Here is a 13,631-nt window from a genome sequence, read left to right as displayed (position 1 = left end):
CTGTTGCATATTTGCTATTACAAAAATTATTTAACTTAGCGGTATTAACTTCTTAATTGCTGGGGGTACCACTGCTGGCCCCTCACCGATCCTGAGAATTGGATCTTTGAATGGAGCGGTAATCGCTCATACACACCTCCGCTCCATTCTTTCTTAATGGATGTGCCAAAGATCAGCCGAATGCTGCACTTGGCTATCTCTAGAGGACTCATAGAAAATGAATGGAGCAGAAGTGTGCATGTTTGTGATGGCACATTCCATTTAGGTTTCCATTTTCTTTCAGATTTTTACTTTATAGTGAAGAAATCTTCACCAGATTATGCTGGTTGACACATTCTCAATATTGTCTTGTTTTATGGAGTCATGAATGGTTAAAATCTTATGCAGAAGATGAAGTGATTTTATGAAGTCCCAAAATATATAGGAAATGAAATATATACTAGCAAAATCGAATACAATAATAGATCTTGAAAATTAATCTGTACCTATTGAGCTTCTAATTCAAATAAGCATTACCACTATGGGAAATATGGAAAATTGGAATGTGGAGAAAATGTATAAAATGTGGTTATATAACAGTATATACAGAAATGTTCCTACTTTATCAAACCACTCTACTAATTTTTGCACATCTTACCCCATAACCCATCAGTGACATGATACAAGTTTCCCATGTTCATATGTTCTCTGTGTTTCTGATAATATATAAACTCTTGCAAGAATTTCTAATCTTTTTTTCAGAGTCCAGTTCTTTTGATGAAGTGGGGGTTATTGTAGGTTCTATCTTGGGTGTACTCCTTGTTCTTCTGCTGTTGACTGCTTTTGGTAAGTATGAGCACTGCAGGTATCAAATATAATTTTACTTTGCCCCTGAAATTCATATTGTGGAGTTTAAATCCTTTTTTGTGTCTTTCTTAGTTATTTATAAGAGATTAAAGGAGAAACAGATTAAACACAACCACAACAAGGAAATCACAGATATCATACATGAAGATAAAGAGCTCTCCAAGCTGCGTGGATTGTCCGATGCTGTTGGTTTAGCTAATGCATGTTATGCTATAAGGTAAAAAGCATCTGACATGTTTTACTCCACTTATTTGTTTTTTTTTTGTGATGATATGCTCATCAAGTTGAGGAATAAGAGTATTTTCTTTATTAAAGGAACCCAATGAGATCTATATAAGAAAGTAACTAATTATGTTGATAAGTACATAAAATAATTGTTACATTCTTAATTTATTGTTTTTTTTGCACTATGGTTTTGGCTTTTTTTTTCTGCAAAGTATCTGCATATCACCTGGTATGTGTGGCCTATATTTAACCAAAACAGGCAGAGACCACCTTCATTTCCAGTGCTGCTCACCTCTAATTAACTGTTTTGTTAAACTTAAAGGGAACCTGTCATGTCCTATCTACTATCTACACTGCCTCAATTGCTTTGTTAGTGATGCAATGTGCATCACTAACAAGCTTTCTTCATTAAAATTGGTGGCAATATAATGATTTTATAACCTTTTATGTACTTATATCCTACCTGCTCGTTTTCAGTCATAGGAGTGTGATCCCCTTATTAAGTCATGGTCGGCGCCGCATTTACTCACTGCTGGCGCCTCCCACGAATTTGAAATTTGCTCCCTGCCAGCGCTGATATTTGTGGGGCGCAGGCGCACTTGTATATGTCCAGCCTCAGGTCCCCGCACGTGCGCAGTGAGGCTGTGTAGTCTACATGCGCGGGGAGCCGCAGGTCATAGCGTATGCGCAGTGAAGCTGCGAACTACACATTCTCACTGCGCACGCACGACATGTAAAACTGCGAATGCGCCCCACAAATATCAGCACTCGCCGGGAGCAAATTTCAAATATGTGGGCAGCACCAGCGGTGACTGAATGCGGCACCCGCCCCTGACTGAATATGAGGATCACACCCCTATGACTGAAAACGAGCAGGTAGGATATAAGTACACAAAATGTTCTAGAATCATTTTAATGAAAAAAGCTGGTTAATGATGCACATTGCATCACTAAAAAAGCAATGGGGGCAGTGTAGATAGTAGCTAGGACGTGACAGGTTCCCCTTAATCATTAGTTTCAATTAGTAACACAGGACAGAAAATAGTATGGCTCTCTACTAACAGGCTGAGAGAAAATGAATAGTAAGAGATAAAAACAGTGAAGATTGATGTTTAAAATGGTGTCCGAAATAAACATTTAGCCTCCACATATCCAGAGATTTCTTTCCACCACTGTCCTATTCTTTGCTGATAGGCTGCAGCAGTGACGTCATAATTAAAGTGCACGTGACTCCTGCAAAAAAATCAATGGACTCAGCAGTGATGCTGTTGTAGAGAGTACGAGCTGCTAACCTAGTGATTGGCTGCAGAGGTCATATGCACTGTAGTCATGATGTCACCACTGAAACTTGTCAACAAAGACTGGGGCAAGTATTATATGAATCACAATGCGAATTGTCAACTGTATAACCTACACCCAATCTTGTTTTCACAGTACTCTGCCAACAAAAAATGAAATGGAAAACTTGCCCAGCTTTCCTCGAGAGAATTTAGAACTATGTGTTTTCTTGGGAAGTGGAGCATTTGGAGAAGTATATCAAGGCATTGCTAAGGATATACTTGGTCATGGAACTGGAAGTCAGAAAGTTGCTGTGAAGGTAACCTTGATTCCAGAGATCGGTTGTAGGTTTGCACAACTCCCTCTCAATCCCAATGTTTTCTCCCCAGTAAAATAATAACACTTATACTCATCTCCAATACCGGCTCCGTTTCAGTGGTGTCGGCATTGGCTCTCCCGGGGTTCGCGTGACACAAAAGCCAAACAGCACTGGCTTCACTCTCCCTTTGTTCGGTCAAATAAAGACATCCGGCGGAAGTAAGAGAACAGCCGCATCTCTTACTTCCTCCAGATGTTAATTTCAAAAAGAAAAGAAGACATGCACCTGAGCAGTGATCACCTGAAGAAATGATCAAAGAATGTTTGGATGCAAATTACATCAATTTATTTCAATTTCTTCTGACACATATACATAATTACGAACATACCAAAAATATTAAAACACCATTGAAAATAGTGGAAACGTTCACTACTTGAAGAACCCCGTACTTAAGAAACCTTCCCATGTTATGATGACAAAGTGCACAAATGTACAAACAAATAAATAAGCCCTCACAGGCTATATGGAATGTCTGTGGTGGTCAATATTGCACAAACCCAAAATATTCTATATAAATAGCAAATAGAAGAGAAAATATACATGAAATGCAGCAACAGGTACCTGTATGAAGATCAATATGGTATCCCTGTATACATGGTGATGAGTCAGTAGAGCAATATAATTATAGACTGGCAATTTCAAATAAGCCCTTTCACCTTACACTGGAGATAACCACTCCATCACATGCATTCAGTTTCGGTGACCAATGCTGCCCCAACAAAAATAGAACCAATTATGCAATATGACCATGGATAGCAAATATTCAGTCAAATCAGCCTGTTAATGGAAAGGTGTAGATGGGACCTCAGTGCCCAACTCGTGTCGCCACTCATGGTGGCTTCATCAAGGGCGTTTAGGGTACATATCCCCGTGTCACTGTATATATAGCCCAAAATAAAATGATTACCACAAGATCAGCTGTGTTCCGGGAGACGCCGGAGCTTCGGACATCAAAGAGCGGAAGTGCGGGACACAGAGCCGGAAATCCTCCCCTCAGCCCAGGCACACAGTGTGCCTCCTGCGTCATGTGTGTATCGCACGTTGCTGTGGAGACCCACACCCACAAGTCCATCTGATCCCGGTATACAGGCGCATGCGCTGCTAATGTCACTATCACCGCCGATTCTACCGTGGACCTGGAGCTGCACCTATCATGCGGGAGATTCAAATCTCCTACCTAGGCTACGTATGCCCAAGGTGCTAACTGACAAGTTCGCTTGCGGCAATGAAAACCCAGCTGTATTATACAGGACCTATCCAATCAATAAATAAATATTACCTGATGAAATCTAGCATGGAGTATTCATTACTCACAAAATTGTGTATATGAACACCACCCCCATGTCCAAAAGGGGAGGCAACCTCCCTGGACTCCTGAGGGGAAGTTGGACTATCCCATAGCTTTAAATGTCTGATTATACCTGCTTTGTGCCTATTGGCACAGGTCCGTTGTACATTTTTCTAGGACATCCAGATCCCACAGAGAACCTGTGGGGTGATAAGAATAAATATACAGTGCAGACCAAAAGTTTGGACACACCTTCTCATTTAAAGATTTTTCTGTATTTTCATGACTATGAAAATTGTACATTCACACTGAAGACATCAAAACTATGAATTAACACATGTGGAATTATATACTTAGCAAAAAAGTGTGAAACAACTGAAAATATGTCTTATATTCTAGGTTCTTCAAAGTAGCCACCTTTTGCTTTGATGACTGCTTTGCACACTCTTGGCATTCTCTTGATGAGCTTCAAGAGGTAGTCACCGGAAATGGTTTTCACTTCACAGGTGTGCCCTGTCAGGTTTAATAAGTGGGATTTCTTGCCTTATAAATGAGGTTGGGACCATCAGTTGTGTTGTGCAGAAGTCTGGTGGATACACAGCTGATAGCCCTACTGAATAGACTGTTAGAATTTGTATTATGGCAAGAAAAAAGCAGCTAAGTAAAGAAAAATGAGTGGCCATCATTACTTTAAGAAATTAAGGTCAGTCAGTGCGAAAAATTGGGAAAACTTTGAAAGTGTCCCCAAGTGCAGTTGCAAAAACCATCAAGCACTACAAAGAAGCTGGCTCACATGAGGACCGCCCCAGGAAAGGAAGACCAAGAGTCACCTCTGCTTCTGAGGATAAGTTTATCTGAGTCACCAGCCTCAGAAATTGCAGGTAGGCTGAGTACGAGCAGGGGTACTGCAGCGGTGCCCCTTGATTGGGGCACCAAGGTGGCGAAGGAGTCCACGGTCAGCTATGGCTCCCGCATCCATGCGCACCTCTGCGAGTATGAGGACGCCTCTAGGAAGCTAAAATCCCTCTGGGGGGAGTTGAGGGTAGCTCAGGAGAGGTCCGAAAGGGCCTCTACCAGCAAAAAGCCTGAGCTATCTGCCGCGGTCAGGAAGATCAAGGAAATTATTCAGGAGGTGGAGAGCCGGCGGTGTACCATCCTGGCCGGCAGCGGGCCATTCCGGGAAAAACTCGAGAATGATGACCGGTTCAGAGCCATGGCCGGTGGATCTCTGGAGGGGTCACGGAGCTCCAGCCAGGTGGCGGTGGTGGAGGAAGAGGACTGTGAGGAGGAGGTCGCACCCTACCCGCCATCTGGTGGCCTGGTAAGTGATCTCCAGGCATCGCATAGCGGGATAGCCCCTGAGCAGATGGCTCTCCCGTCTGATTCTGGCCCTTCAGAGGGCAGCGGGAGCGAAGGGGAGGATGAGGAGGGCGGTAGTAGCAGCAGTGAGGGGGGTTGCCTCGTCATGAAGCAGATCAGGCAGATTGAGTCCCCGGTACGTTTTAACCAGCTGACGTTCGGGGACGAGATCTGCGAGGACGAGGCAACCGGGAGGGGGACGAAGAGGAAGAAAGTAAAGAAAAAGCAAAAAACATCTGTGGCACATAAGTTTGTGTATGTCCCCCTCTCTGGGGCCCCCCGGTCCCGTTGTGCGGCACCCGCTACCCACCCCGGCTCGGGCTCTGTTGTGGGTCCGCAGCAAGGGAGCGGGGAGAATGTAGGCCATGGCACGCAGAGCGCCGCCTCTGTTTGTAGTAATGAAGGTGGTGTGTCGGATGTGTCTGACATGGAGCATGGCACGGAGGGCGGCCCAGCAGCGGGCAAAACCTGTGGTGGTGCTCAGGCTGGGTCCCCTGTGAGGGAGGGGACTGGCCTGGCACCTGGTGTGCCTGCTGGCGTGCGGGGGGCGGCGAGTGTAACTGCCGCTGCCACCCGCACTGCTGGCGGCACACCGGCAGCCGGGGCCGCATCTCCGGCGGCGTGTGCTGGGATGGTGTCTGGGCCCCCCACTCACGGATCCGTTAAAATACTGGATCACCTTTGGGAACCCAGGCACCTGGTAAGGCATCTGGCAAGGCAAAAGGTGTGTGGCCGGCGACTCCGGCAGAGCAGGCTCATAAAAAGAAGGTGGTGGGGCCTGCTTCCCTGGCGGGGTCCGCGGCGAAGTAATGGCCCAGCGCCGGGGGCTCCGCCGCCGGTAGACGCCGAGGGGGAGTGGCCTAGCCTGGGGCCGGCCGCTGGAGTTGCTGTGGCCAAGCTCTTTGTGGCCAAGGGAGTGATGGTGGGGGGTGCTGTGCCTCCAGGAATTGGTGCCGCTGGACTGGGGACCCCTGAGAGTAGACCCGGCTCCGGGTCAGCTTTGGTGGTCCCGTCGCGGCCGTTTTCGGGGGGCGTGGCTTCCCTGGAGTCCCCCGCCCATGTGGGAGTGGCCTCAGAGGGCCGCACTGTGCGGCCAGGTGCAGGGGGCGTGGCTTTGCAGGCAGGGCCCCCCCATGTAGGAGTAGCTCCAGAGAGCTGTGCTGTGCTGCCGGGTGCTGGGGGCGTGGCTTACCGGGCCGGGTCAGCCCATGTGGGCGTGGCCACGCCTGGTGGGCGGGGCTTAGCGCCGATGGCTAGCGCCGATGGCCGGCGCCGCTCCTGGAGCCGTACGGACCGCAGCTGCGGTCAGCACCAATGTGGGGGCTGCTGCGGGTGCCTACGTGTCGGGGTCCCCTGTGTCTGGGGGCTTACCTGGGGCAGGGGCTCCGGCAGTGCAGGTGTCCAGGAAAGCTGCAGCAGGGCTGGAAGTTGCAGGGGGAGGAGCTACGCCTGTCTCTCTTCCTGCCAGTAAAGCAGGAAGCTCCAGGAATACTGGGAGCAGTGGTGCTGCACTGCTTAAGGCATGCAGTGTGGTCCTTAAAGGGCCAGCAGCACACTGTGTACAGAACCCCCCGGCAGGGAAGACGCCACCTGCGGGTGGCAATACCAACAGCACTGGTAACGTGGAAGGTGAAAATAAAGCAGTGCATAGTAAGTGTGCCCAAAAAACAAAGCACATCGACCCCAGTGCGCATGGGAGTGGGAGCGGGGCGAGTGGGATGCTAATGGGGATGGTGTGGGTATGGACGTGCTGGTGGCTGAGGATGCAAATGGGGGTGTGTCTGCGGTAGGGAGTGTGAATGGTGTGTCTGTTGGTAGTGGGGAGCGTGGGGAGGGGGCTGGTCCATCTGCCCCCCTGGCCGCGGGCCCCCAGAGTTTTGCGGGGGTAGTGGCCGGGGCCTCGGGGTCCTCTCGGGGGGTTTCCTCGCCTCTGGACCTCAGGGACGGTGACTTGCGACGCCGTTTTATGGAGGCCCTCAAGAAGGGAGAACGGACGATCACAGTAGAGGGAAGAGAGGTGGACCTGGCCTTTTGGCTGGACAGGCACGGCCAGGCCGCCTTCCAAGATAAAAGGGAGGGGGAAACAGTGTGGTCCCTCCCAACAGCTGGGCAGGGGGTGGCCAGGAGGAATGTGGTCCGTCTTTGGTGGAGGGGCAGTGAAGCGTGCCCGCCTAGAGCGAAGGTCGTGGAGCTCCTCCTGAAGATGGACTTCAGGGCGATTGACATCTTTGCCCTGATCCATCCTTTTGGTACCTCCATCTTTGACATCAGTTTTCTTCGGCCAGAGGGCTTAGAGCTTTTCTGGTCGAATTTTGAACTGGTGAAGGGAGAGCCCGGCTGGCGAGACTTTGCCGTACAGGCGGTGTCTCGCCAAAATGGCGTAAAGAGGGTGACCGTTCTAACAAATAACGAGTCACTCTCTGGGATTGATATTATGACGTGGCTTTCTCGCTATGGGGAAGTCACGGAGGTCCCTAAAAAGAACCGGGACAAGTTCGGCATTTCAGGGGGCTGGACCTTCATGATGAAGTTGAAGGTTTCAGGTGGTACTGTCACCCACATCCCCTCCTCGGCATTCCTGGGGAGAGACCGGATCCTGATCTTCTACTAGGGGCAACCGAAGGTCTGCCACAGGTGCGGTGACCCCCGCCACTTCAGCGCGGGCTGCAAGGTGCAGAAATGTGCCTTGTGTGGCGGGGTAGGTCATCTGGCCGTGGCCTGTGGTGACATTAGGTGTCACCTGTGTGGTGATCTAGGTCACCCATATAGCCGCTGCCCCCGTTCCTTTTCCAACACCATCTCTGGTCAGGCGGGGGAGAGCCGTGGGGGGGTCCCCAGTGGTTCATCCTCTGCTGGAACTGGAGGTGGGGGCGGGAGAGGAGCTGAGGGGTCAGTGAGGAAAGGCGAGGCGAATACATCTGCCCGCCAGTGGCAACAGGTGGGGCGCCGAAGGGACAGGGGGCAGGATAAGCCTCAGGCGACTGTGGTGATGACTGTCCCCTCCCCGGAGGCTGCAGCCGGTGCCTCTGAGGCCCTGGGGGAGAAGTCGGTGAGCGAGGAGATCAGGAGGATGGAGAGGGAGGAGGCGGCTGCTTCTGATAACTCCTCCCAGTATGAAAGTCTGGATGAGGAGGTGGTGGAGCAGCCCAAAAAATCGGGTGACAAAAGTACCAGTAGTCGGAGGAAAAAGAACAAGAAAAGGGTAAAAAAATCTAAAGCCCCCACCCCCCTGACCACTACGGTGCCTACGGAAGGGCTTACTGGCTCCCCTCTGATCCCCCTCTCCAATCGGTTCCAAGCCCTCGATGACTCTGCTGTGTCGGAGGTCGGGGGTAAGGAGCCGGAGACAACATCTGAGGTGCCTTCAGGGGGCGGCGTGGTCCGTCCCCCGGGGGACTCAGTTGCCCCTGGGGGAGGGACTGCCCCGGGGTCCAGAGGCGAGGAAACCTGTGCTGGGAATGAGGTGTCCGATGCTGGAGGGGCGGGCATGGACACCTCGGTATCCCTAAAGAGGAGGGGTGACTCGGGCTCCTCCTCAGACAGCGAGAGGAAGAAGGGGGGTACGGTGAAAAAGAAGGCCATGTAACTCAGTCACCCATGATGGCGGAACCTACCCCGTTGACTCTGGCGTCGATTAATGTCGCCAGTATAAAGTCAGATGCGGCCAGATTTACGGCCTTTGATTTTTTCACCCGAGTTGAGGCTGACATTTTCTTTTTGCAGGAGACCAGACTAACGGACATGGGGGCCATTTATAAAGCTAAGAGGGAGTGGAGGTGTGGGCCCTCATACTGGTCTCTTGCGGCCGAGCCGTATAGCGGGGTAGCGGTCCTTTTTAAGGCCGCTTCGGTGGAATGCAGACGGGTGATTGAGGTAGAAATGGGGAGGTGCTTGGTTCTTGACATCTTCATGAGGGGACAGGAGCTCCGGCTCCTTAATATCTACGGCCCGCAGTCTAAGTGGGACCGTAAATGTCTCTTCCTGAAGGTCAAGCCCTATCTTTTTACGAGCCGGCAGGTGGTCTTCGGTGGGGATTTTAACACTATAACTAGATCCCGTGATAGGGGAGGCCCTGGAGACCGGCTGGCTTATGATAGCATAGCCCTGAATAGCATAGCAAGTGAAGCTCGCCTGGTGGATGTCCACATCCGGCACACCCCAGGTCACGGGGGTTTCACCTTTCATAGGGGTAGCAGTAGGTCTAGGATAGATAGTTTTTTTTTAAAGGAGGAGGCCGTCTCTTCTGCAGTGTCCGCTGTTTAGGTGGAATTCTCCGACCACTGTTTCATTTTCTTTTCCTTGAATGTTACAGAGACCCCCCGGATGGGGAGAGGCCTATGGAAGCTGAATTCGTCCCTGTTGGAAGAAGCGGATGTAAGACAATCCTTTGAGGAATTTCTTCAGAGCCAGGTACCTCTCTTGGGTTTCTGTAGTACTAAGTCTGATTAGTGTGAGATCTTCAAAAGAAGGGTTGCAAGGTTCTTCCGTCAGCTCTCGAGCCTCAGGGGCCTGAACAGGTGCCGCCTGTATCGGGATCTGGGGAGGAAACTCGAGCAGCTTGTCTCGACTGGAGGGGACCGTGAGGAAATCTCCAGGGTGAAGACCTTGCTCAAGGGGTGCCAGTATGATAGGCACACATCCTTGGTTTTTGAGAGGGATTTCGGGAGGTACCGCTCGCCCGACCCTTACAGGAACTGCAGGATGTCAGTGAGTTGTAAGGTGGTAACAGGACTGATCGACAGTACGGGGTCCCTGAACAGATCCAAATCAGGGATCCTGGAGGTGGTCAGATCCTTCTACTCGCACCTCTTGGGGAGGAGGGAACCTGATCGGGATGAGATGTCGGCTTTCCTGGCTGAAACCATCCCTGAGCCAGGGGATGACCCCTCTCTTCATGTTTTGTCAGAAGCAATCAGGGAAGAGGAAGTTAGACGGGCGATTGATGGGCTTCGGCCCAAAAAGTCGCCTGGTCCGGATGGCTTAACATCCGAGTTTTACAAGACCTTTAGGGACTCTTTGGTCCCCCTCTTGACTGAGGTGTTTAATGAGTGTCTCTCCTCGGACACTCTGCCCAGTTCAATGAGGAAGTCAGCCTTGATTATTCTGTCAAAGGGTAAAGACTCGTCCCGTATTGAGAATTGGCGTCCCATAGCGCTTCTCAATACGAACCGAAAGGTTCTGGCAAAGGTGCTTTTTAATCAGTTGGTGAAATTTGCACCCCGGCTCCTTTTGGGGGCCCAGCACTGCTCTGTTCCAGGCCGCAGTACATTTAGTGCTGTGCTCGGTGTCCGTGAGGCAGTGGAGCAGAGCAGGGCAGGTCACTGGAAGGGGTACTTGCTGTCCTTAGACCAGGCGAAAGCCTTTGACCGGGTTAACCATGAGTACCTCTGGTCCGTCCTTCTGATGTACGGTCTGCCCGGGAGGTTTGTTGATTGGTTGAGAGTGTTATACAATGGGGCAGAGACTTTTCCGCTCGTGAACGGTTGGGTCGGACACCCTTTTGAGGTGAATTCTGGTGTCCGCCAGGGCTGTCCTCTGAGCCCACTGCTATACGTGTTCGCGATCGACCCCCTTCTAAGGAGGGTGGAGCGTGGACCGTTGGTGGGAGTCAGGATGGACCAGGCGGAGCCAGAGGCCACCTTGAGGGTAGTGGCGTACGCAGACGATGTTTCCCTTTTTGTATCCTCGAGAGGGGAGGCAGATTGGGTCATGTCTGAGGTTGAGCGCTACTCGGTGGCATCTGGGTCCATGATCAACCAGGATAAGTGTGAGAGTTTCTGGCTGGGAGGGGGAGATCCTAGTTTTGATCTCCCGGACACCCTTCCAGGGCCTCAGGCCACAGCAAAAATTTTAGGCATCAGTTTCGGCCCGGGGGACTATCCCCAGCAAAATTGGGAGGGCAGACTTAAGATCGCCGCCCAGAAGGTGGATCAGTGGAAGGGTTGGTCCTTGACCCTGAGGGAAAGGGTTAGCCTGGCCAAAGGGTTTTTGCTCCCTTTATTAATATACCTGGGCAGCGTCTGCTTCTTGCCAGAGCCTCTTTGGACACGGGTCTACAGCCTGTTCTTCCAACTATTATGGGGGAATAGGCTGAACCTAATCAAGAGGGAGGTCACGTACCGCACGAGGAGACTAGGAGGGTTGGGTATGGTCAACCCAGTGGTGTTCCTTGTAAACACCTTTATTAAGGCAAACATTAGCAACCTCTGGTTAGAGAGGGCTCCTCCGTGGGTATTCTCCTGTAGGGGGTGGTTTCGGCCTTTCTTCCAGGAATGGGAGACAGGAGGGCAGGTGAATGACCTTCGAACGCCTCATGGGCATCTTCCGGCTTATGCTACCCCGGTTCTGAAGGTGATCCGCCGGTGGGGTCTGGGAGTGTGGGAGATCAGGACCTTGTCAAGGAGGTTACTTGACAATAGGGTCCTGTTGACCCACTTTCAGAAGCCCCTGGCGCTCAAGGATTGCCCAAGCCGGGATCTGGAGGTAGGGCTTGGGTTATTGAACTCTAAGTGGATCCCCTTGAAGTTTTGGGACTTGGCTTGGCGCTGCTTCCATGGGAGACTGTATGTGAGGGACAACCTGAAGTACAGGAACTCTGATGACCGGGATTGTCCCCGCGAGGAGTGTGGCGGCATGCTTGAAAGCATGGAGCACTTCCTGCTTCGTTGTCCCTTTAATACAGAGGTCTACAGTAGGGTGGGTGCTTCCATTGGCTGGCCCAGGCTGGCAGGCCTTTCCTATGCGGAGTGGGTCTATGGGGCATTCAGGTCCCTTGGTGGCCGAGATCGGGGCACTGTTTTCTTAGTTAGCTTATTGACTAGGTTCTACACGTGGAACGCACGGTGTTTAGTGTCCACCCAGCAGAAAGCCCTCCCCCGGGAAGAGGTGATTAGGAACATCCTGGGTGACCTGGCAAAAGTGCGCTCGCTGGAGTATGAGAGGCTGGGTGCAGGGAGGGCTTCCCTTCTATGGAGGGGGTTGTCATTTACTGTGCCCTAGGGAGAGTTAGGTTACGTGTGTCTGTGATAGGGTGAGTTAGTCTCTTTCTATATTTTATATATATTTGTAGGGTCAGATAGGTGTGTAGGGTCAGGGAGGGACAGGCAGGGACAGTCTTCAGGGATAGGTAGTTAGTATTAGGTTGCTAGTGAGGGTCAGTGAGGGACAGGTAAGGACAGGTAGGGAAAGATTGGTAGGGCGGTAGGGGCAGGTTTTTTTTTCTTTAATAGGGGGGGACAGGGTGTTGTGTGTTAGATTAGGGTGAGAGCCTCTATAGTCTCCAGTTTCCTGTTGGTGGGTTGCTCCCCTCACATTGTAGAGTTTTGTTTTACAGTATTGGAAACCTGAATATAGGGCTTGCAAGCACTGAACTTGGGTCTGATTTTGGTTCATGGTTGGGAAAAATGTAAATATATGGTTAGTAGTTATATTGTTATGTGGTGTATATTATTATAGTTATGTTGTGTATTGTATATATATGTTAATAATGTGTCTTGTATGTATATGTATATGTATGTGTATTTTGCACATGGGGGGGTTTAGTGTAGGTTGGGTGGGGGGTTTCGGGGGGGAGGGGGGAGGGGTTTTTGAGATTATGGACGTCCTACGGGATGCGTGAAAATGGACCCTTTGTGTGTGGAAAAAGGCCACAAACTTTCGTGGGACCTTGTAAAGCGTGTTGAGGCCACAGACTATCGTGGGACCTTGGGTGTTCAAAAAATGGTGGTGGGGGGAAATAAAAAAAATAAAAAAAAATAAATAAATAAAAAAAAAAAATAAAAAAAAATAAAAATAAATAAAAAATAAAAAAATAAAAATTTTGTGTGCATAGTAATATAAATATTACGTTTTTGGCCAGGTGGCCTATCTTTATTTGTTTGGGCGATGGGCCAGTCTTTTGGTTTTCTTAGGGGGTCAGGTGTGAATGTGCAGGTATGAATGTGGCGAATGGTAGGGGTTGTTGTATAGAGAGGCAAGTTAAGGTCTTCCCTAACTGGGGGGTCTCCTGGAGAGTGAGAGACTTTTCCATGTTATATGTTATATGTTATTTTAACTGGACTCTGGGATTTAGGATTTGGGCTATGTCTTGTTGGGGTTTTTTGTTTTTCTTTATGATGTTTGTATCGGTGGTTATATTTGTGTTTTGTATGTGTTTTGTATTTTTCTAAATAAAAAAAGAGTTCCAGCTCCAGTAGCGTCCACTAAAGCTGCTGCAGTTAAAAAGCATTTATAAGGATCGAGCTTGGCGGTCCACCG

General features: G+C 50.1%; 1 protein-coding gene across 3 annotated transcripts in view; it reads left to right on the top strand.

Moving 5' to 3' along the window:
* Positions 1 to 13,631, top strand: part of ROS1 (ROS proto-oncogene 1, receptor tyrosine kinase) — a 422,859-nt gene that overhangs the window by 269,786 nt on the left and 139,442 nt on the right. For 2 of the 3 annotated variants that reach the window (XM_073675912.1, XM_073675911.1), the window contains 3 exons: positions 742 to 825; positions 919 to 1,063; positions 2,506 to 2,668. In XM_073675912.1, coding sequence (XP_073532013.1) covers positions 742 to 825; positions 919 to 1,063; positions 2,506 to 2,668 — 392 coding nt within the window. Of the gene's footprint in view, positions 1 to 741; positions 826 to 918; positions 1,064 to 2,505; positions 2,669 to 9,687; positions 9,786 to 13,631 lie in introns of all 3 variants that reach the window. The other variant, XR_012318445.1, reaches the window with a different exon arrangement.

This window comes from Phyllobates terribilis, unplaced genomic scaffold (assembly GCF_046119375.1).
Source record: "Phyllobates terribilis strain yellow unplaced genomic scaffold, ASM4611937v1 Scaffold_3__8_contigs__length_932513732, whole genome shotgun sequence".
NCBI lineage: Eukaryota > Metazoa > Chordata > Amphibia > Anura > Dendrobatidae > Phyllobates > Phyllobates terribilis.
This window is presented reverse-complemented; position numbering and strand designations above follow the sequence as displayed.